Genomic DNA, 27,389 nt, shown 5'->3' on the forward strand with positions numbered 1-27,389 from the left:
ATTTTTAAATTATTGTTAAGTAACAATATCTTTTAAGTAATGACATCTTTATTCTGCATATTATTTCAATTAGTAGGTTCATTAATATCGGTATTCCTTTCTTCAGCACAGCAGACTACTACGGCTGTAACAGTTGCATAAATACAAAACTTAATTATATTGTTGAAACAGTAGTTAAAATGTATTGGCATGGCACTGTCAATTAAAGCTATATGCATAAGCTTCATAGAAACCTGCTTGGTGCTCCCTGCTGCTGTGAAGATGCAGTAATGAGTCCAGTACCTTCAGAGTGGGATAAACTATGAGGCTGCTATGCCAGTCGCCCTAAGATTTGATGAGGAGAATCTGTACACTTTCCAGATGGTGTCCAGGGGCTTAGAGAATGGTTTTTCATTAAGAAGAACTGTCTGCCCCATTCTTTGTGCATGATTCACAGTGTGACTTGCTTTTTGATACAGATAATGTATTCACCTTAAGCCCAGTTCTCCCCAATGTGTCAGCAACCTGCTATTGTTTACTGCTGAAACCTTATGGCTGGAGAGCACTCCGTATGTTCTCATTGGAGTTATGGCGTGTTAACATTACTCTAACACTCCTGTTTACATTGAAAGGGCCCAATGGCAAATGGCAAAGCTTTCAGTGCTAAGAATTAGTGAATTTTAAATAATTTCCCTATCACTTTGCTAAATATCTGCTAACATCTCTTTGGAAAATAAGCACCCCACTTGGTAACACAGACCTGAAAAACTATAGAACAAAGGCCTCCTCTGGCCTACATAGGTCAGACAGATGCTTAGAAAACAGAAAAAAATTAATGTATTTAGCTTTTCAGATTTTTATTTTAGCATAACCCAGATACATCTGGATTCTCTTTTATTTATAAATAAGAAAATGGGGGCCAGAGAGATTAAGCAAGTTGTTCAAGATTGACTTCCCAGACTACTAGCTATTTTTCCAGAAACTTTTACCGTTTATGGCTCACCAACTTGCAAGTAAAGTTATCATAATATTGTCAAAAATACATACTGAGCCAGCAGGTAATATGGTGGTTAAGATACTGGATCTCATCTGGCCAACTCCATGATTCAAATCCTAAACCCACCAGCCTAAAAAATATGACAGGCACACGTGTGTGTGTGCCCAACCTCCCTAGAGGAGAATGGAAGAGAAGGGGTTGCAGCTCGGCCATCACCCATAAGGGGGTGATTTCTCACTTTCCCTTTCTCGCTGTCTTTCTCCAGTGAGCACATGTACCCTATGACAAAATAGAATCTAACCTTACTAGAGTTGATGATTAAATGGCTCTAAGTCACAGTTCTGAAAACAACTGAATAAAGCAAATCAAGAGAAAATTATGAACCTAGAATTCTTTTTTTTTTTTTGAGAGATTTTTGCCATAGGGCACATGTGCTCACCAGAAAGACAGAGAGAGAGAGAGAGACGGAAAGCGAGAAATCACCCCGAAGGGTGGTTGGCCACGCTGCAATCCCTTCTCCTCCATTCTCGGGATCTTGGGCACGCACGCACACACGCCCGGCGTGAGTTTAAGCCACCGGGTCCAGGCCTCGAACATAGCCATTACACTAACTGCTGGCCCCCATAAACTTAGGATTCTTAAGCAAGACTTCTGTGGAATTAATATTAATATTAATGTTCTCCCATGCTGAGACTGTGATACTTCAAAATTTAAGCTTTGCGTATTTAAATATTGTGATGTTTGTTTCCATATATGAGAGAACTTCAAAAAGTTTGTGGAAAAAATGGAATCAAAGTATAAGTTTATTTCAGCACAAAAACATTTTAGAATCCATGTATATTATTTTCATAATTAGTATTTTCAATGAACTTTTCAAAGACCCTTTGTACTACTCCCAAAATATCTGATACACCCCAAATCCAGTTCTTTTGTTCGTTAAATTTTTTTTCAGGCCTTGCAGCCCCTTTGAAGCATTGTTAAATTGCTAGGCCACTTAGACTCATCCTAAGCATCTGTCCATAGACACTCCTTGGAGGCAAGTCACCCATCTTCTCATGTCTCTGCAGGACCTATTAACACAGTACCTCGACAATGTAGTTGCTTTTCAATAAGTGTATGTTGCTCTATTACTACTTGGGGGGGTAAACACCAAGGATAAGTGAACCTTTCTTTACAGTCCATCTAGTTGTTCAGTACAGTGGAAATGAATGAAAACTCAGAAGAATTCAGTAGACATAGATCTGAGAAGCACAGTTACAGTGGACCAATGGGTTTTGCCTAGAAATAAGAAGTCTGGTAAATATTAATGCTTCAAGGCTCTTTTGCACTTTGCTCACCAAAGCTGTAAGTTTATGAATATGGCCTTTAATCTTTTGGTTTGATGTTTTCCTCATTCATTGTTGGGTTTTCTGCAGAGCTCAGCGATTTTTGCTGGTGCCTGTATCTATCTGATATTTACAGACTGTTTCTGTTAACTACCACAGGTTTACACCCTACGAGTGGTATAACCCCCACCCATGCAACCCTGACTCAGACGTGGTGGAAAACAATTTTACTTTACTAAATAGTTTCTGGTTTGGAGTTGGAGCTCTCATGCAGCAAGGTACACCGGTTGCCCATCTTTGTCACACGCATCCCACAGTCTGCTGACAGGCTTTCATGCTGGTAAACTCCACCATGAAGCTAGAGGGTAGGCTAAAACATCACTTCAGGAATTAAAATAGCAACTGGCTTTCTAGCTGGTTTTGAAGACAAAGATAAAACTCTGACCTACATGAGCGCCTTTGCTATGCTATATGTCTAAAACAATGCCTCTTTCAAGCTGTGAATACCATTTTTTCTGTGGATAGCAAAAGATAAAGTAATTTAGGAATTGTTAATACATTTGTATCGATGGAGATGTTAGTCTCCTTTTTCAGACATACTTCTCGAAGTCTGAGATTTGAAAAGAATGGAATTAAAATTCATTGAAGATTAAGTCCACTTAGATTCCTCCAATTACTGGCAGTACCTAGAATTTCTACTTAATTATCACTCTGACAAAACCTATTGAGATTCATCTTAGATTCCAGTAACTTTTTACAATCTCCTTCAATGAGTAACCATGGCAACAGTAAACTATAGGAGGTGGGGAAATAAAATTCAATATAATATATTTTATACATTTTCTATGATTTGGGAGACTTTATTTTTTTGAGAGGGGAGAGAGACTTGTTTTAACCTTTGGAAGAAATTCATCTTTTTTGTGGAATTTCTTCAAATTTGATTCCAGGCATATGGTCTAGAAAATACTCCTAAGATTAAATGCATTAATTAAAAAAATAGCAAGTCACAGATGCTGTTGTGTTTGGAATATCACCTTACTTGATTAATAAATTGCAAAATAAGTTGGCAAAGGAAAATCCAGTTGGATATACATTAAACATGTTTGTGATTTAGAGGTGAACCCTAATATTACTCACTAGAGACTTGTTAGCAATCTGTGTGAGATGTTTATGTCCTATGCTTCCAAATTAGAAAGAATTAGAGAGAGAAAACAAGGGTCTAAAATGTGGAAACACCATATAGTTGAGGAAAGCAGGCAAATCCTCTCATTAAATAATTACACATAGTTAGCGTGGACATGGCTAAATAGACACCACTTGAATGTTCTAGAGTCACTTGCATGAATTTAGAACATAACACAGAGCTATAAATCCTACAGAAAACCCCATTAGAAGCCATATACCACTTTACCTGTGCATTTAACATTTAGGATATTTATCTTGAGAGCAAAAGGAGACCTCTTCTCTGCCCTGTAGCCTTCTATTCCCAGCCATTGGAATACAAAAATGTACAGTTAGTTTTCACAGAACACGCAGCAGACATGTGCAAGAATTTGATTGTGGCTGTCTTCTGACATGTAAGTGCACCCATCTCCCCACTCCCACCCCAGAGCTTCTCTGGCACATTCTACCTGCTTGGAGTTTACCATCATCCACAGCAAACTGTGGGATGCAGTGTCTGTTAAGTAGTGGTAACGACCTTGGATACATGACAGTCAGCCCCAACCAGACTCTGCTTGTCTTTTAAGAAGTTTACAAACATTTATCAGGTGCAACAAATATCCCCATGTACAAGCTCGCAGCACTCGTGACTGTTAGTGCATCTGTCCTTGGCATGTGGCGTTGAAGCAGGTAGCTACCCTCTCTTGCGCTCTCTCTTGTTAGCAGAAGTTTGTCACTGTACTCAATTGGAAACCATTTTGTTTAATTTCTTTTTTAATGTGATGATCAGACTTTCTCTTTTCTACAGAGCGTGAGCAAAGTCTGGATCAGGATTGGCTGTCATGTCTGCCGTAAAAGGCACTAAAGAGACTTCAGCAAGTATTGTCTCTCATCCCAAATATTTTCTAATGATGTTTTACTTTACTTTTGTTGTTCTCAAAACTTCACCCTCTAGGGTTCTGAATTTACACAAATGACCTTTACTTGAGAGAAGCCATTTCTTTAGTATGGTCATGAGTTGCTTAACAAACAAGACACATTCTGAGAAGTGTGTTGTAGGATGTTTTGTCATTGTGAGAACATCACAGTGTGTACTTATGCAGACCTCGATGGTTCCCAAAAGGATGCTTCACCACATACATGACAGTGGTCCCATAAGGAGGATGTAGGATATACCACATAGCCTAGTATACCCAGGCCACTGATAGGCTATATGGAATAGCTTACACACTCCTTATGGGACCACTGTCATGTACGTGATGAAATATCATTTTGTGGTGCATGGCTATATATCAATTAACATTAATAGTCAGGAAATTCACAAAATTACATGAAAATAAAAAATAAAGAAATATTTAAAAATCTAATTGATACAATCTACCAGGGATTTACATTATAATCTTAGGATGTTTTTATGAATTTATTCTTTAATTTTCAAAAGAACCTGATCCAAAAATATGAATAAGTATTTTAAAGTGTAAAAGATGTGTCTATATTATTACAAGTCAATAGTCAGTAATTCATCTGTCCAATTTTACTGCCATATATTAAACTGTTCTACAAATATACAAATAAGTTAAAACTTTATCTCTTCATAAAGATAACCAGATAACAGAAGAATAAATTTACAGCAGAAAATCTGTGTCTATAAAGTAAGAAGAATAAATTTACATATGAACTGTGTTATTTCTTTCCCATGGCTATTTAAAGAAATAAATGGTATTTTAATGATAACCACTAAAGACCTAAAATAATATCACATTGCCACAAGGCTGCTAGATCAATTAAGTACAAAGATATGAAACAGCCTTGAGCATTAAACACACACACACCCCCCACAGGCACATAACTCCTTTAAACCACAAGATCAAAACAACAGCAACAAACTATTCCACTAAATCTTTGGAGGCAATTTAGCAGAAACTGTTATAAATCTGTGTAATATTACATGCCCAAACTCAAATAAACAACAAAAGGAAAAACAAACCACAATCAATCCATTTACCTCATTAAAAGAGAATAGAGCACAACAACACCTGATAGCATTAGGAGTCTATCTATCCGTTAACTCAAACCCAGAAACTTTGCCAGCCTTGATCTGCTTAACACTAGCCTTAAGCTAGCTTTCATTTCATAAGCAATATGTGTGTATGTTTATAGATCAAACCTGAGCATAAACTCATCTATTTTAGATTGGTAAACTCCAGTTTTCCTTTCATTCTTAAGCCATTATTTACTACAAAACTTCAAAGCAAGGGCCAATAGATGGCACAGTGGTTACGTCACTGGACTCCTACATGCTCAGGAACCGTTTATGTTCTGGACCTGGTGGCTTGAAAATCTTGCTGGATGTGTGTGCATGCATGCCCAAAAGCCCAGGAGGAGAATGGAGAAAAAGGGATTGTGGCGTGGCCATCCCTTCTGGGACGGGGGGAGTATTTCTCACTTTCCCTCTCACTGTATACCTTTGTCTCTCTGGCAAGCACACAAGCTTTATGGCAAAAAAACAACAACAACAACAAAAAAAAAACCCTCTTAAAAAACAAACAAAAAACTTCAAAAAACCTTCATAACATCCAATCAGTATAGAGAAAGGATTCCTTAAGCTAGATATATGACCAGCTGTACTTCATCCTTTGCAATTCTAAATTTAAGGTTTTGTCCTTCCATTTTTTAACTGATCACATAAAGTCCATCATGTCTTCAGGTTCAGGAAGGAAATGCTTAGACCAATGGTGAATTACTAGCCGAAGCCATTTATGAATCAGTGTAATTGGCATAAACTCTAATTATACTACCTTTTAGTGTCCTCTAATTTTGCTGCCAGAGCTATAGACTTGCACAGCTCAGTTTCATTAAAACTGAACTAGACAATTTTTAAGAAGTTTACCTTTTGTGTAAGTAAACTTAGCCCACAGGCCCTTTCTCTTAAAGAGAAAAGTTCCCATGCTAAACACAAGTGTCTATATATTATCTTCGATGGTTCCCAAAAGGATGCTTCACCACATACATGACAGTGGTCCCATAAGGAGGATGTAGGATATACCACATAGCCTAGTATACCCAGGCCACTGATAGGCTATATGGAATAGCTTACACACTCCTTATGGGACCACTGTCATGTACGTGATGAAATATCATTTTGTGGTGCATGGCTATATATCAATTAACATTAATAGTCAGGAAATTCACAAAATTACATGAAAATAAAAAATAAAGAAATATTTAAAAATCTAATTGATACAATCTACCAGGGATTTACATTATAATCTTAGGATGTTTTTATGAATTTATTCTTTAATTTTCAAAAGAACCTGATCCAAAAATATGAATAAGTATTTTAAAGTGTAAAAGATGTGTCTATATTATTACAAGTCAATAGTCAGTAATTCATCTGTCCAATTTTACTGCCATATATTAAACTGTTCTACAAATATACAAATAAGTTAAAACTTTATCTCTTCATAAAGATAACCAGATAACAGAAGAATAAATTTACAGCAGAAAATCTGTGTCTATAAAGTAAGAAGAATAAATTTACATATGAACTGTGTTATTTCTTTCCCATGGCTATTTAAAGAAATAAATGGTATTTTAATGATAACCACTAAAGACCTAAAATAATATCACATTGCCACAAGGCTGCTAGATCAATTAAGTACAAAGATATGAAACAGCCTTGAGCATTAAACACACACACACCCCCCACAGGCACATAACTCCTTTAAACCACAAGATCAAAACAACAGCAACAAACTATTCCACTAAATCTTTGGAGGCAATTTAGCAGAAACTGTTATAAATCTGTGTAATATTACATGCCCAAACTCAAATAAACAACAAAAGGAAAAACAAACCACAATCAATCCATTTACCTCATTAAAAGAGAATAGAGCACAACAACACCTGATAGCATTAGGAGTCTATCTATCCGTTAACTCAAACCCAGAAACTTTGCCAGCCTTGATCTGCTTAACACTAGCCTTAAGCTAGCTTTCATTTCATAAGCAATATGTGTGTATGTTTATAGATCAAACCTGAGCATAAACTCATCTATTTTAGATTGGTAAACTCCAGTTTTCCTTTCATTCTTAAGCCATTATTTACTACAAAACTTCAAAGCAAGGGCCAATAGATGGCACAGTGGTTACGTCACTGGACTCCTACATGCTCAGGAACCGTTTATGTTCTGGACCTGGTGGCTTGAAAATCTTGCTGGATGTGTGTGCATGCATGCCCAAAAGCCCAGGAGGAGAATGGAGAAAAAGGGATTGTGGCGTGGCCATCCCTTCTGGGACGGGGGGAGTATTTCTCACTTTCCCTCTCACTGTATACCTTTGTCTCTCTGGCAAGCACACAAGCTTTATGGCAAAAAAACAACAACAACAACAACAAAAAAACCCTCTTAAAAAACAAACAAAAAACTTCAAAAAACCTTCATAACATCCAATCAGTATAGAGAAAGGATTCCTTAAGCTAGATATATGACCAGCTGTACTTCATCCTTTGCAATTCTAAATTTAAGGTTTTGTCCTTCCATTTTTTAACTGATCACATAAAGTCCATCATGTCTTCAGGTTCAGGAAGGAAATGCTTAGACCAATGGTGAATTACTAGCCGAAGCCATTTATGAATCAGTGTAATTGGCATAAACTCTAATTATACTACCTTTTAGTGTCCTCTAATTTTGCTGCCAGAGCTATAGACTTGCACAGCTCAGTTTCATTAAAACTGAACTAGACAATTTTTAAGAAGTTTACCTTTTGTGTAAGTAAACTTAGCCCACAGGCCCTTTCTCTTAAAGAGAAAAGTTCCCATGCTAAACACAAGTGTCTATATATTATCTTTAAATATAACCATGAATCAGGTCCAGCAGGTGGTGTAGTGGTTAAGTTGTTGAACTCCCACACGGTCAACCGTGGTTTGAGTCCCACATTCAGTGGCTTGAAACTTACACCAAGTGCATGTGCATATAAGCCCAAAATCCCAAGAGGAGAATGGAAGCGAAGGGATTTCAATGTGGTTATCCCCCGGAGGGTGATTTCTCACTTTCTCTATTTCTCCAGCCAGTGAGTACATATTCCCTATAGCAAAAATCTCTCTCTAAAATAAAAATAAAAATAACTATGAATCATCTAACTGGCATTTAAAATTTATATTCTCATCAGGCCTATTTCCACCTGAGATGCAGCTAGTCCTTGAACTGTAATTAAGAAATATTACTTTATTTAGAGACAAAATTATCTTTTTTAAGGATATATTATTTTAAGCTAGTAAGAATCTACTTTAGAAAAAAAGAATTATGACTTTAAAAATAACATAAAATCATAAAAAAATCATCCACTGTCAAGTGGGTATATCTTGTTTAATTTGTAAAATTCCAATGTTCTATTAAGCTAAATAATAAATAGTATAATACGTTAAACTTTTGAAATTTCCTTACATTATTTAAATAAAAATTATTTAGCCACTTAAATTATTTAGCACCTAAAAGCTTTTTATAGTTACACAAAGACTTAGAATATTAAATTTCACACTGTAACATGCATTTTAGACAGTAATAAAAGGACAGACATCTTGGGATTGGTTTTTCAATTTTAAGTAACAAAACTAACCAAATTTCATATATGGGAGATTTCAGGATGAAAAGAATTTTAATATCATTAACAGTTGAAAATTTACATTTATGCAACAGTGGTCGTTAATGATTTTTTTAATGACCATTTAGATAATGTTCCTAGAAAATCTATTATGTCATCTACATACAAGATAGTAATAAATCCTTGAGGGGTTTCTCTCCCTAGAATAGAGTTGAACTATAAGTCGTTCCTTTTCTTCTAACTCTGTTTAACACCCTTACTCTGATGATACCATCACAGGATCAGAGCTGATGCCCAAAGCTCTATCGACCAGAATAGTTGGAGGGATATGGTGGTTTTTCACCCTAATCATCATTTCATCCTACACTGCCAATCTGGCTGCCTTCTTGACAGTAGAGAGAATGGAATCTCCTATAGATTCGGCAGATGACCTAGCAAAGCAAACCAAGATAGAATATGGGGCGGTCAGAGATGGATCAACAATGACCTTCTTCAAGGTAAGAACCTGACAAAGACTTCTCAGTGGTTACCTCATATTGGGGGAGGAAGGGCACAGAATAAAAAAAAATATTAAATAAAAACCCAAACATGTGAGGCAATTTTTATTTTTCTCTTTAGTGATTTTTTTTAATCTCATTTTTTGCTTTCCAGTTTTTCAGACTTCACTCTGGCTATTTCATTCAAAACATTGAATTAACTAGGAAAATGTAACCGTGCAAACATATGGACTTATTGTAGTACCATTAGGTGAAAACTATCAAGCCAGCATTTCCAAAATATGTCCTATGAAATATTGATCCCTCTTGATATTAATTGATGTCATTTGCAATCAAATTAGTATGAGTGTCATAACTGTAGAAATTACGTCTAATATGCATAGTCCCCAAACTAAGGGTATTCAGTGTCATATTTATCATACATTTCCTTAAAATTTTATTTTTAATTGACACATAATAATAGTACATATTTTGAGATTAAGTATGATGTTTTGACATGTGTACACATTATGCAGTGATCAAATCTGGACACTCAGTATATTAACCACTTCAAATACCTACCACTTCCCTGTGGTAAGACCATTTAAAATCCTCTTTTCCCAAAATTTTTAAAAATGTAATACAATACCTTAATTCTTAGTCATCTTGCTGTGCAATAGAACACTCTATTTCTACTATTTATATCTGTAATTATGCAGTTACACAGTTCACAAGTCTCCCAATACCACCCTCTTCTCTACCTTCCTTACCTCTTGGTGACCACCATTTTACTCTCTACCTTCATGAGAATAGCTCTCCTACATTCCACAAGTGAGCAAGAGCATGTAGCATTGACCCTGTGTGCCCAGCCCACCTCCTCACCCACCAGGTGTATCCTTCATGATGCTGCAGATAACAGGATTTCATTTCTTCTTAAGTTATTTCCCTATGTATAATACCACCGTTTTCCTCCATTCATTTGCTAGTGAATGCTTACGCTGGTATAACACCTTGGTTACAATGAAGAGTGCTGCAATAAACCTGGAAATGCAGACATCTCCCCAACATTGACAATCATTTTTAATAAAAAAAATATATATTACAAATACATAATCCCATTATGAAGAACCTCTGCCCTCAATAATCAGCATCAAGCATTTCCTTTGGTCTTCAACTGCCACCTCCTCTACCCCCAATTTAGTACACTCAGATCCACAGACAAATATCTTCAGTATGCACTCTTGCCTCTATGCCAACAAAAATGCTGTTTTCTAAATACAACCACATTTCCCAGTAGTTACTCATTTGTAGAACACACAAAATAAAGAATGTTTAATCTGACATTCTGACAGTCAAAATACTTGAATATCATTAGTTGTTCTTTCTGTTCTGTGCTTGATGAGATAGAAGCAGATGAAAAAAAAAAAAAAAAACAGTTGATGCTGGAATTTAGAAGGAGAACTGAAAACAAAAGAATCTCAGGTGGGAACTTTGCTCTAATCCTGAGTCTGCACCAGTGAGGACAGTCTTCCCAGCCATGCCTGGAGTGCCTTTTGACGCACCCCAGGAGGGTAGAAGTTAGAGTGTGTTTAGTTCCAGTGTCAGTGCATTTTACTCCTTGTTCAGGTGTTTTCAGTTGCTTGCTCAGAGAAATGAGTAATGGTAAACTCATATCCATCTTTCCATCTTACACCATTATTTACTATAAAAAGCTTCACAACCTAAAACTGATTTCTGTCTTGTTTATGGAGTAAGCTGTGGTACTTTTATTATAAAATTGCAGTGACTAGATCTCATGCAAAAGAAATGTATTTTAGCAGATTCAGTAGGTTTAGAGATCATGAAGTTTATCCCTCACTTTACTTACGAAGAGAACAAGACTTTCAGAAGCTAAATTACCTGCTCAAAGTTATATACATTGTCCTTGACTGAGAAGGGGGTAGAGCCTTTATTTTAAGAAATGGTGAAAGACATGAATATGCATATGAATAAAAAAAAGTTGGAACCAAAATAAATTCTAAAACCATCTGTGTTAAGGCTTCAGACTCAGATTATCAAAAATGAAGTTGTTACCCTAGGACTCAGTGAACTCTTGAAATTTGTAAAGAACATTAATTTTTTTTTAGAGTGGAGAGAAACAATAAATTCAATTGACATTTAATTATTATACATATTGCAGAGCACAATGTAATTTTTCAGGACAAGAATGCAACGCATGTCAATTGATTAAATCAGGGTGATTATTGTAATATGCCCATCACCTCAGCCATTTGTCCTTACTTTGTGTTGGGAACATTCAAAATTCTCCTTTTTAGTTACTCTGAGATAATGTAGTAAATTGTCATTAACTATATTTGCCCTGCTGAATTTTATAACACTAGAAATTTTTCCTCTTACTGAGCTCTTACTGGTTCCATAACTCAGTATCTCTCTATTCTCCCCCCTTCTATATTTCCCAGACTCTAGTAGTCATTCTTCAACTCTCTACTTCTTTGAGGCCAGTATTTTTCAGTTCTCAGATATGAGTGAGAATATGTGGTATTTTTCTTTCTATACCTAGCTTATTTCACTTAACATAATGTTATCCAAGCTTGCTTATTTTAACTCAAATGACAAATATTTCAAAGTATACTAGTTTAGATATAAAAACAAAGGATACTGGACTCCCATGTAGTCAACTGTGTTTTGAGTCCTGGACGCGGTGACTTAAAATTCATACCAGGCACATGTGCGTATGTGCCCAAGATTCGAAGAGGAGAATGGAGGAGAAGGGATTGCAACGTGGCCATCCACCTGGGGGGGTGGGTGACTTCCTGCTTTCTGTCTCTGTCTCTTCGGTGAGTACACACACCATATAGCAAAATATCTCAAAAAAAAAAAAAAAAAAAAAAAAAAAAGGATAAGAGATGCTGCCAGATTGGTGTTGTAGTTAAGGGCGCTGGAATACCATATGGCTGACCTTGGTTCAAGTCTCTGACCTGGCAGCGTGCTTTCTCTCTCTCTCTGTCCCTTTCTGGTCAAATTAAAATAAATAAATAAAGTTAAATAAAATAATTCTTTTTAAAAATAAGGAATTATTTCATTTAAAAAGCACAAAGAATAAGAGCAAGTGAATAATTCTTCATATAATATAGTATCAGTTCACAAAAATAGGCATTACCTGTACAGTTAAACAGTTAACAATAAGATTTACTCATGTTAAAAGAAAATTACATGTGGAGTTTAATCAAAAGGCAGACTAAGGTAAAAAAGCAGAATTTATTTTTCCTGTATATTAAAAACAAAAGATTTTTAAATTTTCTTTTCATTTTAAGATCCATGTCATTGATTTAATGACTATTTATAGTGTGTTGATTGTTTCTTCCCTGAACAGTGATGTTTTAAGGACAAATGGCATTAAATATATGACTTTACCAGCTTCTGAAGGTATTTTTCTAAAATCAATAGTGTGAAGAGGCACAAGTTACCCCAAGCAACTGATTCATCACAGCTCTTGTCAGAAACCAGGAAAATCACTTGCAAGGCACCTGGGGCCAACATGGTATAACTGGAAAATATCTGAAATTATTTAACCTTATCTACCAGTATCATACAGTTTTAAAGTACTGGAAAATAGGCTATCACTGGTAGAGGAGATCCCATTGTCTTCCATAATAGATGTATGCGACACGTACCAAGAAAGACACTGGGCTGCCTTGTGAAAAAGCAACAAACCTGATAGTCACTGAATCGGGATTTACCAAGTGTCCCTTAAACTCATTTTTTAAAATTTATTTCATTATTATGATTTTAAACACTCACTAGCTAGACATCATTTGGGTTGTAAAGATAATTTATCCAATGTGAAATATATCTCAGACCAGTCTAGCTGAGAATACTATACATGTTCTCATCAACAAGTAATACATTATTTCTGTGTCTCATTAATGTCATGCCTCTCTCTTTTTTCTCTCTGATTTCCTTCCCTATAATCTTCCCCTCTCCAACTCTCTTTCCACACTGTCTCCAGTGTCTATAACTATTTTCACTGCTTTTATGTCCTAATCTTTCTGTCTCTACCATAGACTGTGGACAATCAGTATATATTAAGTGAAGATATACAATATCTCTCTTTCATAACCTGGTTTGCTTCACTCAGCAATAAATCTTCCATATTAAACCACTTTCTATCCAATGTCAGGGATTTGTTTTTTATGGCTGAACAGTGCGCCACACTTTTTCAATCCATTCATCTGTTCGTGGACATTTGGGTTGGTTCCATGTCTTAGCAAAAGTGAATAATGCTGCAATAAACATTGGCGTGCAAGCACTTTTCCAACTGAGCCTTTGCCTGTCCCTTGAGAAGATACCCAGGAGTGGAATTACTGGTTTACATGTAGCTCTATCTGTAGGTCTTTGAAGAACCTCCATATTTTTTTCCACAGTGACTTGACATATTTACATTCCCACCACCAGTGTAGGAGAGTTTCCCTTTCACCACCATCCTGCCAACGCTTAACCATTTTTTTTGTATTTTTAATCTTCACCATTCTATCAGCGGATAGGTGGTATCTCATTGTCGTTTTAATCTGCATTTCCCTTATGATGATGGATGTTGAGCATTTTGGCTATTCGTGTGTCTTCCTTAGCTTTTTGTTCAGCTCATTTTCACATCTTTTAATCAGGTTAATCTTTTTTTTTTTTTAAGGGAAGCTGTTTGAATTCCCTGTGTATTCTGGTTATCAGTCCTTTATCTGAGGCATAGTTAACAAAACTATTCTCCCATTCGAAGAATTGTCAATTCACACCTGGATGTTGAGCATTTTGGCTATTCGTGTGTCTTCCTTAGCTTTTTGTTCAGCTCATTTTCACATCTTTTAATCAGGTTAATCTTTTTTTTTTTTTAAGGGAAGCTGTTTGAATTCCCTGTGTATTCTGGTTATCAGTCCTTTATCTGAGGCATAGTTAACAAAACTATTCTCCCATTCGAAGAATTGTCAATTCACACCAATTACCATGTCTTTTGCTGTGCAGAAACTTCTTAATCTGATGTAATCTCACCTGTCTCTTTTTGGGATTATTGCCTGTGCTTTGGGGGTCTTATTTAAGAAGTCCTTATCTACCCTAATGTCTCCCAGAGTTTCCCCAGTGTTTTCCACTAGTAGCTTTATAGTTTGAAGTCTTAGGTTCAGATCTTTTATCTATTTTGTGTTGATTTTTGTTAATGGTGAAAGATGGGGGGTCCAGTTTTATCTTTCTGCAGGTGGATACCCAGTTTTTCCAGCACCATTTGCTAAAGAGGTTTTCATTTTCCACCAGATTGACTGGTATCCTTTGTCAAAAATCAGTTGGCTGTATGTTTCATTTTGCTTTTCTGGGGTCTCTATTCTATTTCATTGATCCACCTGTTGGTCTTTTGGTTTGTTTGGTTGTTTTTTTGTTTCTGTTTTTGTTTTTGCCAGTACCACGCTGTTTTGATTATCATAGCTTTATAATATATTTTGGGGTCAGGGAGTGAGATGTCACCCACTCCACTCTTCTTGTGCAGGATTACTTTGGCAATACAGGGTCCTTTTGATACCAGAAAATTCTATAATTGTCTTTTCTATGTCTATGAAGACTGCCTCTGGTAATTTGATTATAATTGCATTAAATACATAGATTAATTTGGATACAATTGCCATTTTGATTATATGAATTCTTCCAATCCAGGAACATGGGATGTCCTTCCACTTTTTTGTGTCCTTTTCAATATTTTTATTAAGATTTTCATAGTTTCCCTTGTAAAGGTCTTTGACTTCCTTAGTTAGATTTATCCCTAGGTATCTTATACATTTTCTGTATATGGTAAAAGGGATTCCTTTCTTCATTCCTACCTCAGTCCGCTTGTTGTTTCTATATAGAAATACTGTAGATTTTTGGATGTTTATTTTGTATCCTACCCCCTTACTGTATTCACTTATTACTTTGAGAAGTTTTTTCATAGAAAACTTTGGGTCTTCTATGTACACCATCATGTCATCTGCAAATAGAGACATTTTCAGCTCTTCTTTGCCTATTTGAATGCTTTTTATATTATCCTCTTTTCTGATTGTATTGGCTAAAAACTTCCAGCACTATATTGAAAAGGAGTAGAGAAAATGGGCAGCCTTGTCCAGTACCAGTTTTTAGTGGAAAGGCTTTCAGTTTTTCCTCATTCAGTATAATGTTAGCTATAGGTTTCATATATGACTCTTATTGTGTTGATAAATGACCCTTCACACCAATTGTTTTCAGAGTCTTAATTGTGAAGGAATTTGTATTTTGTTGAGTGCTATCTCTGCTTCGATTGAAATGATCATATGGTTTTTATCTTTCTTTCTGTTAATATGGTCTATTACCTTTATGGTCTTGTGTATGTTGAACCACCCTTACATCTCTGGAATAAAGCCTATCTGGTCGTGATGAATAATCTTTTTTATATGTTGTTGGATATGAGTTACAAGAATCTTATTGAGAATTTTGCATCTATATTCATCAGAGATATGGGTCTGTCGTTTTCCTTTTTTGTCACATCGTTAACTGCACTTAAACACATTTTAATTTGTCTTATTCTATATTTCCTTGGATATGCAGAATGCTGGCTCCCATTTTCCTAGCGAGACTCTGGGGTGACTATCAAGATGTGCTTGGAAAATGCATTTCCACAAACAGGCAGATGTTTCCCTCATAACTGCTGCCCCTGGACGTTTTCAGAGAGAGCTGCTTCTTGCTCCCTGATTCTGGAATGAGACACAAATAAAAGTGATCTCTCAAATCACCAGGCAAATAATGAGGCAAGAAACACCTCAAAGAGAAAGAAAGTGATGAAGTACAAGTGGCGTCAAGGAAAACAGCAGTGGTACTGCATGCTTACCTTGAGCCACACGCTCTTCTCCTAAACGCTTTACTTGTATTATCTCATTTTTTCTCTATAAAAGCCCATTGATATAAGTACTAGTATTGTCCTTTATAAAAGTATATATTTATTCATTTTTATTTACATTTCATCATTGTACGTCTCTATAACACACAATATGGCCTTTCAAGGCATAAGGAAAATGAGGCACAAAGAGGGTAAGTAACTTGCCCCAAAGTTGCAAAGTTCTAGCTGGAAAAGCTAAGGTTCAGTCAAACCTCAAAATACTCTAGACAATAAGATCCTCAAGAGTGAAGATTTGGTCTGTTTTTTTGTTTTGTTTTGTTTTGTTTTGTCATTTTTTTTTTGTCTCCTTAACTTTTCATACTATATGTGGGATAACCCCACAGTGAGTCAAAAATATTATATGCCAAAAATGCATTTAATTCTGGCAACACAGCAGACTGCCCTCATTTAAGACTTAATGATTTTTTTTTTTACTTAACAGTAATAGGAAAGTGATAGATATTTAGTAGAAACTATAACCCCAATGGGTCTTTTGACTTACAATGAGCTTTCCTCCTGATAAACCACCATAAATCGGCAACTATCTGTCCAGTACCAGGGCCAAAATGGTAAACACACAGAAAACATACTTTCAATAAATTAGAACATGCAGGAATGAATTCTGTCAAATAGATATGGAATTCTTTCAGAGAGATACAATGAAGGAGGAAGAGAAGGAAGGAGATGTAGACAGAGGCACAGAGACCCACATTGGAAGAGATACTCTTCCCAAGCTCTTTATCCTACAAGTCAGTTTGTGGCCCACCAACCCTATTTATCAAGAACAAAGCTATTTGCAAAAAGAAAACAAAGACTAAATCCAATTTACTTTTTCTCTTGATAGAAGCAAACTGTCAGAAAGCTTCAGAGAGATACACGCTCAGGAATTTCAAACTGGATTATTCAACAAGGGAAAGAAACATTCCAGTCTTTTAGTTCACACTCAGTCATTCAGTGATAGTAGTTACAGTCAAAAGGACTCATTCCTGACAGCACAGTATTAATATTTTCCCTCTGCTTCACCACCAGGTCTCCCTCTTCCTTCCCTCTCTCTAAATTAAAGACAATAAACTCTCTTGGGTTGGAGAATGAATAAGAAATGTCACACAGCTTAGTCTAATCTAGCACATTCTGATCCATTTCTGGACCCTAAGCTATTTGCTAAGATAGGTCCTATCTCCATTTCATCATGAGGAAACGTCCAATGAGAAACACGTTCTCATCATACACAATATAACTTAAAGTATCCTTATTTCTCGAAGGAAAAACAAAACAAAGTAAAATAAAACCCTCTGGCAGCACTCAAATGATAGAAAGCTTTCCAGTTACTCTCAAGTTGATTTTAAACCATTTTACCAATAAAAAATAACATTACCAAAATCTATAATCAAGCAAAGCAAATGAATTCTTCATATTAACTCTCTGAGTCACAAGCAAGATTTTTTTTCTTTTTTAAAGTTTTTGTCATAGGGTACACATACTCACCAAAGATAGACAAAGAGGGAGAAAGAGAGAGTTAGAGAAGAAAAGTGAGAAATTCTCCTCCAGGGTGGATGGCTATGCCACAATCCTTTCTCTTTCATTCTTCTCCCGTAATTTTCAGCACATACCACACACACACAGGATGATTTTTAAGCCACCAGTTTCAGGATTCAAATCATGGTCGACCATGTAGGAGTCTAGAGCCTTACCCACCAACCCATCTGCTGGCCCCACAAGAAATATTTTTAGTGAAGTTTCTCTTTAAAAATGTGACCAGAGTGACTCACTAATTTTTTTAAATTTATTTACATACTACTTCCTTGAGAGAGAGACAGAGACAGCAAGAGGGGAAACTTATAACAGGATTTATTCTCATACCAGGATATATTCTCAGCCTCAGCCAGTCTAGATTATGGGTACATACCCACTGTGTACAAGAAGGGCCTAGGACTCCAACCACATGGGTTCAGTTGCATTTCCACTGTGCTACAATCTGGTCCCTACTCACTAAAATTTCAACCAAAATTCATTGAGCATCTTCTCTTAAACTTTGATATTCTTACAGACAGCATAATATCTTAGATTTCAGATTTGGGATATTCAGCTCTCAGCACAAAAAAAAGAATTTTTTTCTGAAATAGCTTGTGAGGTCTCAGTATTCACCCTCTGAGTTAAGATTGAGATCGGGATGTGGTAGCAGTTTTACTTTTCTTTTCTTTTTCTTTCTTTCTTTTCTTTTTTTTTTTTTGAAGTGGTTTTTACCTTAGGGCACCTGTGCTCGCCAGAGTGAAAGAGAGGCAGATACAGTGAGAGTGAAAGTGAGAAATCACCCCCAGAGAGGATGAACATGCCACAATCCTTTCTGCATTCTCATCTTGGGACCTTGGATGTGCACAAACATGTACTGGCATGAGTTGACCCCACCAGATCTGGGACTCAAACAGCAGTCAGCGAGGTGGGAGCCCAGTGCTCTAACCACTATATCATCTGGTGGCCCTGGTAACAGTTGTCCTTTATACAATCATTTGGATGATTATCAAAGACTGGACTCACACAAGAGAACCAGAACTGAATCATAAATTCATTTCCATGTACTTTTGCAAGTCTTTAGATTGGCATTCTAGTTGATGTTGTCATAAAAAAGGTGACCACTTTGTGGTCAAAGTCACTCAGCAAACAAGGCTTGTTAAATATTACATGTAAACAAAGTCATCAGCTTTGTAAGTCTTGTCGACCGTATTTGCTCAAAAAGTTTTAGTGACCATGAGGCCAAATAGTAGACAAAAGACAAAGTTAAAGAAAGGCAGAGTATTTTTTCATCCTTTGTCCAGATACTGTTGGAAATATTTTAGGAAATTCTTCTCTAAATATCAGGATATTATTTCTTCCTACTTGTCAGGCCTTTAATTGGTTAATGGACTGTGTTTATAAGTTAGTGTATTAATAGTTGAGAACTTCAACAGACCTCATTTGAGAAAATTTTTCAACAGATTCCCTTTTTACCTACTCATAATACTAATTTGTAATCCAATATTAACTATATGGTTTTCTCTGTTCTCTGTTGGTGAATTGCTTGGTCCTTTCAATTGTTTCAGAAATCCAAGCAGTAAAGGCGTTCCCTCTCCCCTCAGTCCTGGGACCACACAGCATCTTAGGAGGTGCAAGTAAAGGCAGTCAGCTCATGGCCAGTCTCTGTGGACACAGCTTAGATGAAGCTACCCTAGGACCTCCATAACCTAGTTCTCCCTTTTATACCTGAGAAAACCAGCAGCAATGGCATCCAATTACAACTTTTCTTTTCATACATGTTACTGGTTTTATAATTCTATCAATTACCATACGGAATAATGGAATAGTCCAAACTTTGGTCTAACAGTGACCAGCAAGTCACATTTTTTTTTCCTAAGATAAAATGATTGTCACTTCTTTTTTTTTAGCTTCATTTTATTTTATTTTGTTTTTGTTTTTGTTTTTAATTTTTTATACATTCAGTCACATTATTTAGCTTACAGAGTGAACATTTCAATATGTGAATATTTCTCCCCAGTCCAGCTGATCAAAATATCTTCAACCAATAACACCACACCTCCCCATCCCATCAATGCTCTGCAGAATCACTTGGAACTTGAAGAAAAGGATTTCTCATTTCCTTTCTCATACCCCTTGTGAATCATCATCTGAGAGAGTAATGGTTTTAGTATATGATCGGGAGATTGGGAACACCATCTAGTCTTCTCAGGAGATATGACCAACATCAAGTGCTATGATATAAATTCAAACCTGCAGGAGAGTACCTCAGATGACAAGGCCTGGAGTCAGACAGCCCATATTCAAGTACTGATTCTACTTATTAGCTAAGTAGACCTTGCCAAGTTACTTAAATTCTCTAAACCTGATGTACTGTCTGTGAATTATGGATAGCTCAGAGATTATTTTAGGGATTAAAAGACTTAATAAAGGTAGTATCTTCATACTACTACTTAGCAAATTATAAACAATAAAAAAGTTAGGTATTATAAACATCACCCATAAACTCATCATTGTCATCCAATCCTTATCCCTAGCTATTAGTCCTATTTTTTTCCCTCTACATTTAACATTATTTTAGTTTGGTCTTTGTTCAACTTCTTTATAATCAATAACCTTGTGAATATGTGGCCTTTTAACTAAAGGCCAGGAAAGTGCAGTGGGGATACTAGTGCCCAAGCTCTCAAAGAATTTCAACGGCTTGAGCTGGACACCCTAAGCCTTGGAAGCCCTTCCTGAGCACATATATTGCATTTCCAGAAGACTCATTTCCCAGATGGTAGGTGAGCAACAGATGGCGAAGCCTACCCTTAGAATTCAGCTGAGGAATAGTGAGGCAGTTCTATTTAATTCAGCACAATTTCTATTTTTTCCAGGATCTCCAATATGGGCAGCACTGAGGTTGGCACCCTAAAAGATAGGAGGGTAAAAGTATAAAATGTGTGCCCCATTTAAAGATGCGAATAGCAATAGAAAACTAAAATACACCCATACCTCTTAAACACAATGCAGCATGTGGTTAAGTCTCATACATTGTGTAGACAGACAGTGGCATCAGAATTCCTTGCAAGCCAGTTGGGTACAAACACCAGTGTAAGAAATATTTCTCAGTAGAAACTTGTAAGAAATCACTATCCTTCCAGACCCAAACCAGAGGATTACATAGATTAGATCATGATTCAGTCTAAAGTGACTTGGATAAAATAGGTTTTAAAAATCATGACGAACTTGTCATTTCTGGCTTTCATGGTCTAGAAACTTTGGACCAGCTACGGGAATAAGGGACTCTCTAACCTCCATAATCTTTTCCCAGGGAATGGTTAGGTGCTGTCATCAACCCAAAAGACATTTCAAGAAAGTTACTGATCACTGTGCCAGTGGAACTGAAGCAATAAGCTATGGAAAGGAGCAAATTTCAGACAGAATTAACCATATCAGGAAGCACAAGATGAAAGACATTTCTCAAACTTCTCTACTTAGAAAGCACTTTTCACATAAAAAATGGTAGTTTGGGCTTGAAAAATCTAACTAATTTTACCATCAGTGTCAGAAATGTTAGGTCTTTGTAGGTTAAAAATATATTTGTTTGGGAAGAAATCTAGGAGATCGATTTAAGTTCGTCTTTTTCTCAGCCTGTTATATTGCCTATAATGGACCAATCTTTAACTCTAGACAAGAGAAAAACATGAAAAAAAATTTAGGAAAGGTGTTTAAATCCCACAGGGAGAATTTTCTGAAGGATATTCATGAATATTTAAAACCTTGGAGAATCTTCAAAAGTCATAACTTTCTATCAATTCAAGAGTATAATCAACTACAATGACCATATAGTACATATTTGAAAGACAGAGGCCCCTTACTCTACTGTGCATGTGTTCTTCTGGTATCCTTTCTTCAAAGCACTTCATGTAACTTAAGTTCTATTTTTAAAATAGCATGAGAAGTTATTAATGAAATAATATATTAAATAATATGTTAGAAGAAGTGGTTATGTTCCAGGAGACTATTTACCTCTTATGTACCCATTTCACGACTTCGGATTTTTACAAAGCTAACAGCTATGTCTTTGACTGACTTTTAAGGTCAGGACTTACTTCAAATTAAATAAACCTGAAGTTTTAAATTGCAATTGTTTATACTATTTCATGTGTTTATTACATAGCAATTTACCACATTTCCGAAGTCACTTTTAATAATGTAATAAAAATCAAATATGAATAGTTAATTTCCAATATATAGTATGTGTATGAAGTTATAGATACAGGTAAAAATAAATACATACAAACACAAGGACATATGTAGTATCTTCAGACATATTTACCTAAATAGCTTGGTAAAATTGCATGGTGATTGATTCAGCTAAATCATGAGATTAAACATCTCCCCTGTAGAAGTCCTATCACCTGGTTCAATAAATAATATGGCAAATAAGTCTTTCCTCAATAAAATTAAACATTAGGGCCCAGCAGTTAGCGTAATGGCTATGTTGCTGGTCTCCCATGTAGTCGAACGTGGTTCACGTCCTGGACCCGGTGGCTTAAAACTCACGCCCGGCGCGTGTGCGTGCATGCCCAAGATTCCGAGAGGAGAACGGAGGAGAAGGGATTGCAGTGTGGCCATACCCCCTGGGGGATGATTTCTTGCTTTCTGTCTCTCTGTCTCTCTCTGTCTGTCTGGCGAGCGCACGTGCCGTATAGCGAAAACCTCTCCAAAAAAATTAAAAATTAAAAAAAATAATAAAATGAAACATTAGAGGGATATTTCTATAAAATGAAAATCTGCAGAAATCCAACAACTGCTAATAGTGGAACTATATAGAAGGCAAAATACACATGAACACTATCTACATTTCCTTCCAGGTTCCAACTGCTACACTTACTAAGACATGTCTAAAGTCAGGCAAATAGTTTCTATACATTGAGTGGTGAGTGCAAGAATCACAATAGATAGCTATAATAAAAGAGGCCACAGCTATTTACTTCAATTATTTATTGAGAAAATTTGTTAATTCTGCTAAAACATTAGTCAAGCCATAGATTTGATGTTCTGTGTACTAAAGTAGATAGTTGATTTCCTGTTAGTTACGAACATATAGCCAGGAACCAGACTGCTGAAATCAAATTCTGATTTCATCATCTCCTCCTGTGGTGTTCTAATTTCTCATCTGTAAAAGAGAAATAATAACAGTGCCTCTCTCAGAGGATCATTGTGAAGATTAAATAATATATGCAAAGTGTTTAGAATAGTTTTTGGTACACAGTAAACACTGCATGTGCTGATGTTATTACTATTTTCAATAAGTACTTTTTAACTGCTCATAAACACATTGTAAATAATTTCCCAGTGAGTGTTTAAATTGCAAGCATTATAGGGGAAAAAAGAAATAAGTAATGATCATCAAACCTTGATATAGTAACACTTCCTTATAACAGATTTCAGATGAAAAATGCTTATTCTTTGCCAACAATGTTTCATCAGGATAACCACATAATCAGGTTTAAACAGACAAAATGAATTTATCTAAGCCTGATGACTCTTGGGATTAAAAAAAATGGATGATTTGAGATTTAATAAATGAGGTTTTATCAGTTTTAGCAATTTTTGCTAAGAAGCTCAAAGGACATTACAAATATTCTAATTAACTTTTGACATATCCACCGAAATGAGAGGCAATCACTGCTCCATTTTTAAAATAGATTTTATTTAGAGTGATTTAGTAGGATGGCTGAGACTGGAAGATTTAGAAGTGCAAAAACACCCAGGCTGTCATTCAGACATCTGCTTGATCTTTTAATATTTATGATAATTTTTCATTATGTATCATTCTATTTTTTAAGAATTATTAAGATTCATGCCTTAAAAAATGAAAACAAAATCTATTCAAAAGAAATACATTTAATTTAACTACTCCCAAAATGCTACTTTTTGAAGAAACTTAACATGACTGAATTTGGCACAATCAAAAACAGAACTCAAGAGTAAGGAGGAAAAAGCCCTCAATAATGTGGTGTCTCTTTCATTAACCAGCTCATACCTTCTGTGTGTCACTTACCATCCCTGACCTGAGGAACTGCATGAGCAATATACAGAGGTTGTTCTAAAGAGTAGAACTTGGGGGGTTGCAGGATTCTTAAGTGTTCTCATCTGTTCTGTTTCTTATAGCAGAAAATACCTGAAACTGGGTGGTTTAAAAGAATAGAAACCTATTTAGCTCACAGTTTTGAAGTCCCAAAGTTAGGAAACTACATCTGATGAGAGTCTTCTTGTTGAAGTCCCAGGGTTTTACAGGGCATTATATTGTGAACGAAATAGTGTGTGTACCTGTGTCCATGTGTCTCTCTCTTGTCTCATTCTCTTTCCTTATAAACCCATCAGATTTAATCACAGGGGTGCTACGCTAATGCCTAGGCATTTAGCAAACGATCCACCTTTCAACACTGTAATCAGATTAAGTCTCATCTTGTTTTTGTTTTTTTTTTCTTTAATTTTCCGGGTGACATGTGTGCTTACTGGCAAGAAAGAGAGACAGAGAGAAAGAAAAAGGGAATAGGAGAAAGCACCACTCCCATCCCCATGAGGCACGATTATGACACAACCCCTTCTTCTCCATTTCTTCCTCCTTTCAGAATAGTGGGCATGCATATACACACAGCTGGTATGTTTTTCAGTCACTAGCCCTGAAACTCAAACCATGCAGTCAGCCATGTGGGGTCAAGCCACCTTAACCACTTGACCAAGGGCTGGCCCTAGTCTTTTTTTAATACTTTTGCAATATAGTGAAATTTCAACACATGAATTTTGGGGAGACATTCAAACCATAGCACTTAAGTGAAACTCTTCCAAATATGAAGCTCTCCTTGTAGGTTTCCAGGGGTGAAAAACACTATCCTGAGGTACTTCCACTGAAGATATTTCTAATAGTAAAAGGTTTATTTCTAATTAGTAAAAGGGTTATTTCTTAACCACATGTAGGATTTTCCTGAGAACTCTGAGCTACTCTGCACCACAAGTAGCATATAATTCTAAATGCTAGAATACAATAGAACTCCACTAACTGCTGGATGATAAAGGAGAACTTTAACAAGGCAGAAGCGTGCTGCGGTAAGAACAACAAAGGATCACAGGACTTTTCAACGAAGCCCAGATCTTCATCTATCCCACCCCAAGTAACGGTTTTATTTCAGAAAAAGTTCTACCCTCTACGTTTCAAATGAGTCCATGCCAACGCGATTTCCCTGGTAGCTTCTTGGAAAATTCAAGTCAACAACAACCTTTTACTCAAAGGATGAAGAAGTAGATGTTGTTGGATTTAAATCCATGACGTTTATTTCCCAGAGCAGAGCTACTGAAAGTGTAGCATGAAGGACATGCTGGTTTGGAGAATAATTTGTTACCAAGCTATGATGAAATAAGGGAAACACTTGACAGTAAGAGCTTAGAAATGCTGCAGCTATTGAATATTCTTGGGAGCACCAAGTGTATTGTCTCTCTTCTCCTTGAGTTTAAACCACATTGGGTGCTGTTGAGTACTACAATGGTCAGCCACATGTGCTATGGGTCATATACTAATCATGTGCTCTAGGACCCCAGTTAGGTCTGCCGTGAATTGAAAATAATAAAGCCCTTCACTACATGTAATTCGAGAACCACACCTGAGAGGCATTTAACAGCTGTGTTAGGTTTTGAGTTGAATTTTTTCATCACTCTCTAGGTCGGTTAATTCCCTATATTTATGGGGCCAGCAGTTGACATAATGGCTATGTCTCTGGACACCCTTGTAGTCAACCACAGTTCGATTCCCAGACCTGGAGGGAAACTCACGCTGGACGTGTGTGCGTGTGTGCCCAAGATCCTGAGAGGAGAATGGAGGAGAAGGGATTGTAGCGTGGCCATCCCCCTTTGGGGGTAATTTCTTGCTTTCTGTCTCTCCGTCTCTCTCTGTCTTTCTGGCAAGCGCATGCACCCTATAGCAAAAACCTATAAAAAAAAAAAATTCCCTGTATTCATAATGAACTTCCCACACTTTGTTCATTTAGCTTGTTTTCATCCTTGACCTTCGTAGACCAAAAATCCAGTGTTCTAACAATTCACATTCATTTTAGTAAAATTTAAATATGTTGGGAAAAACATATTTCATGGAATTTTTTTTATATGGAGGCCGATTCCTGTTTTGTATTAACAAAAGATTAATTACTAACTTGCCTCAGAGAATAAATCTACGAGTATGAGCTATGTTCTCACAAGTAGACTGAATAAGATTAAAATCAGTCTCAAAAGAATTTCGGCAGCATAGACATCACCTCACCCAAACCAGCATAGTACACTGGGTAGAGCATCTAACTGGACAGTGAGGCCTTGGGGCCACGATTCACTCTCCGTTAACTTGCTCTGTGGCTGTTGAAGTCTCCAGACCTTTTGTACCAAAGTTTCTTTGTCTGTGAAAGCAGCAGTCTGAATAAGCAGATCGCTAAAGTCTGTATCAACTTTAAGACTTCATACTTAACAAAAAATGATTTTCCCTTAAGGTAATTTCCAGATAGAGGAATAATTTTCTCAGCTGTGCATTTACTGCCAAAAGACAGACTGGCCTTTGCACTTACATGAGTAGATCTTCATTATGTTTAGCAATATCAAATTGAGAGGCTGGAATCCACAGCAAATGAGGCACTGACCCCAACCCCCAAAACATTTGTTGTAGAGACTTGAGCTCCAATTTGAAGATGTCTCCAGGGTGGAAGAATAACTCGCAGGGGCCTTATTATGACAGAATGGGTCTCATAAAATACCATTATCTATAAGGTACTGTTTATTGAATTGCTATTTGTCTCACGAGACCTTTCTCATGGGACTTTTCAAATGCCTAACAATCCAAAATAAAGCCATCTGTCCTTTCCAAACTCATAAAGCCTATAGTATCAACTCAGTTTCTAAATAGAGTTAGGAATTGAATGAGCCCCCAGGAACACTTGAACATGAATAACCACACTAGAGTTGATTCTACAGGCATTCCATTTACTGCTTATAGCCCCAAGTCCTGTTTTAAGCTTCCTGGACTTCTGAGATGATACATCATGTGCCTGCCAAGTAATTTATCTCAAATGTGTGAGTACTATACATACACATGAGAACTGGGATTAGCTTGAAAATATCTGTAGTTCTCACGTCTTTCATCTTTGAAATAGAGGAGAGTATTGATGCAAATGAAGACAAATTCCAGAAAAGAAATGGAACAAAATGGAAATAAGGAGTAAAACACAAAATGCCTAATCATCAATTATGATTCACAAGAATGGAATATTCATAAATAAGCAATTAAAAATTCAAGCAATATATTTTAACAAAGAACTAAGATAATGAGGTAGTGGAGGATGTGTATACATGCAAATATTATATGACATATATATATATATATATATATAT

The 27,389-nt window shown here is 36.3% G+C and overlaps 1 protein-coding gene across 1 annotated transcript in view; it reads left to right on the forward strand.

The window, feature by feature from the left end:
• GRIK1 (glutamate ionotropic receptor kainate type subunit 1) overlaps positions 1-27,389 on the forward strand; it is a 160,487-nt gene that overhangs the window by 123,798 nt on the left and 9,300 nt on the right. The window contains exons 12-13 of the mRNA XM_027774499.1: positions 2,461-2,579; positions 9,342-9,559. Coding sequence (XP_027630300.1) covers positions 2,461-2,579; positions 9,342-9,559 — 337 coding nt within the window. The remainder of the gene's footprint in view (positions 1-2,460; positions 2,580-9,341; positions 9,560-27,389) is intronic.

Source organism: Tupaia chinensis, unplaced genomic scaffold (assembly GCF_000334495.1).
Source record: "Tupaia chinensis unplaced genomic scaffold, TupChi_1.0 Scaffold000443_1, whole genome shotgun sequence".
Lineage (NCBI taxonomy): Eukaryota > Metazoa > Chordata > Mammalia > Scandentia > Tupaiidae > Tupaia > Tupaia belangeri.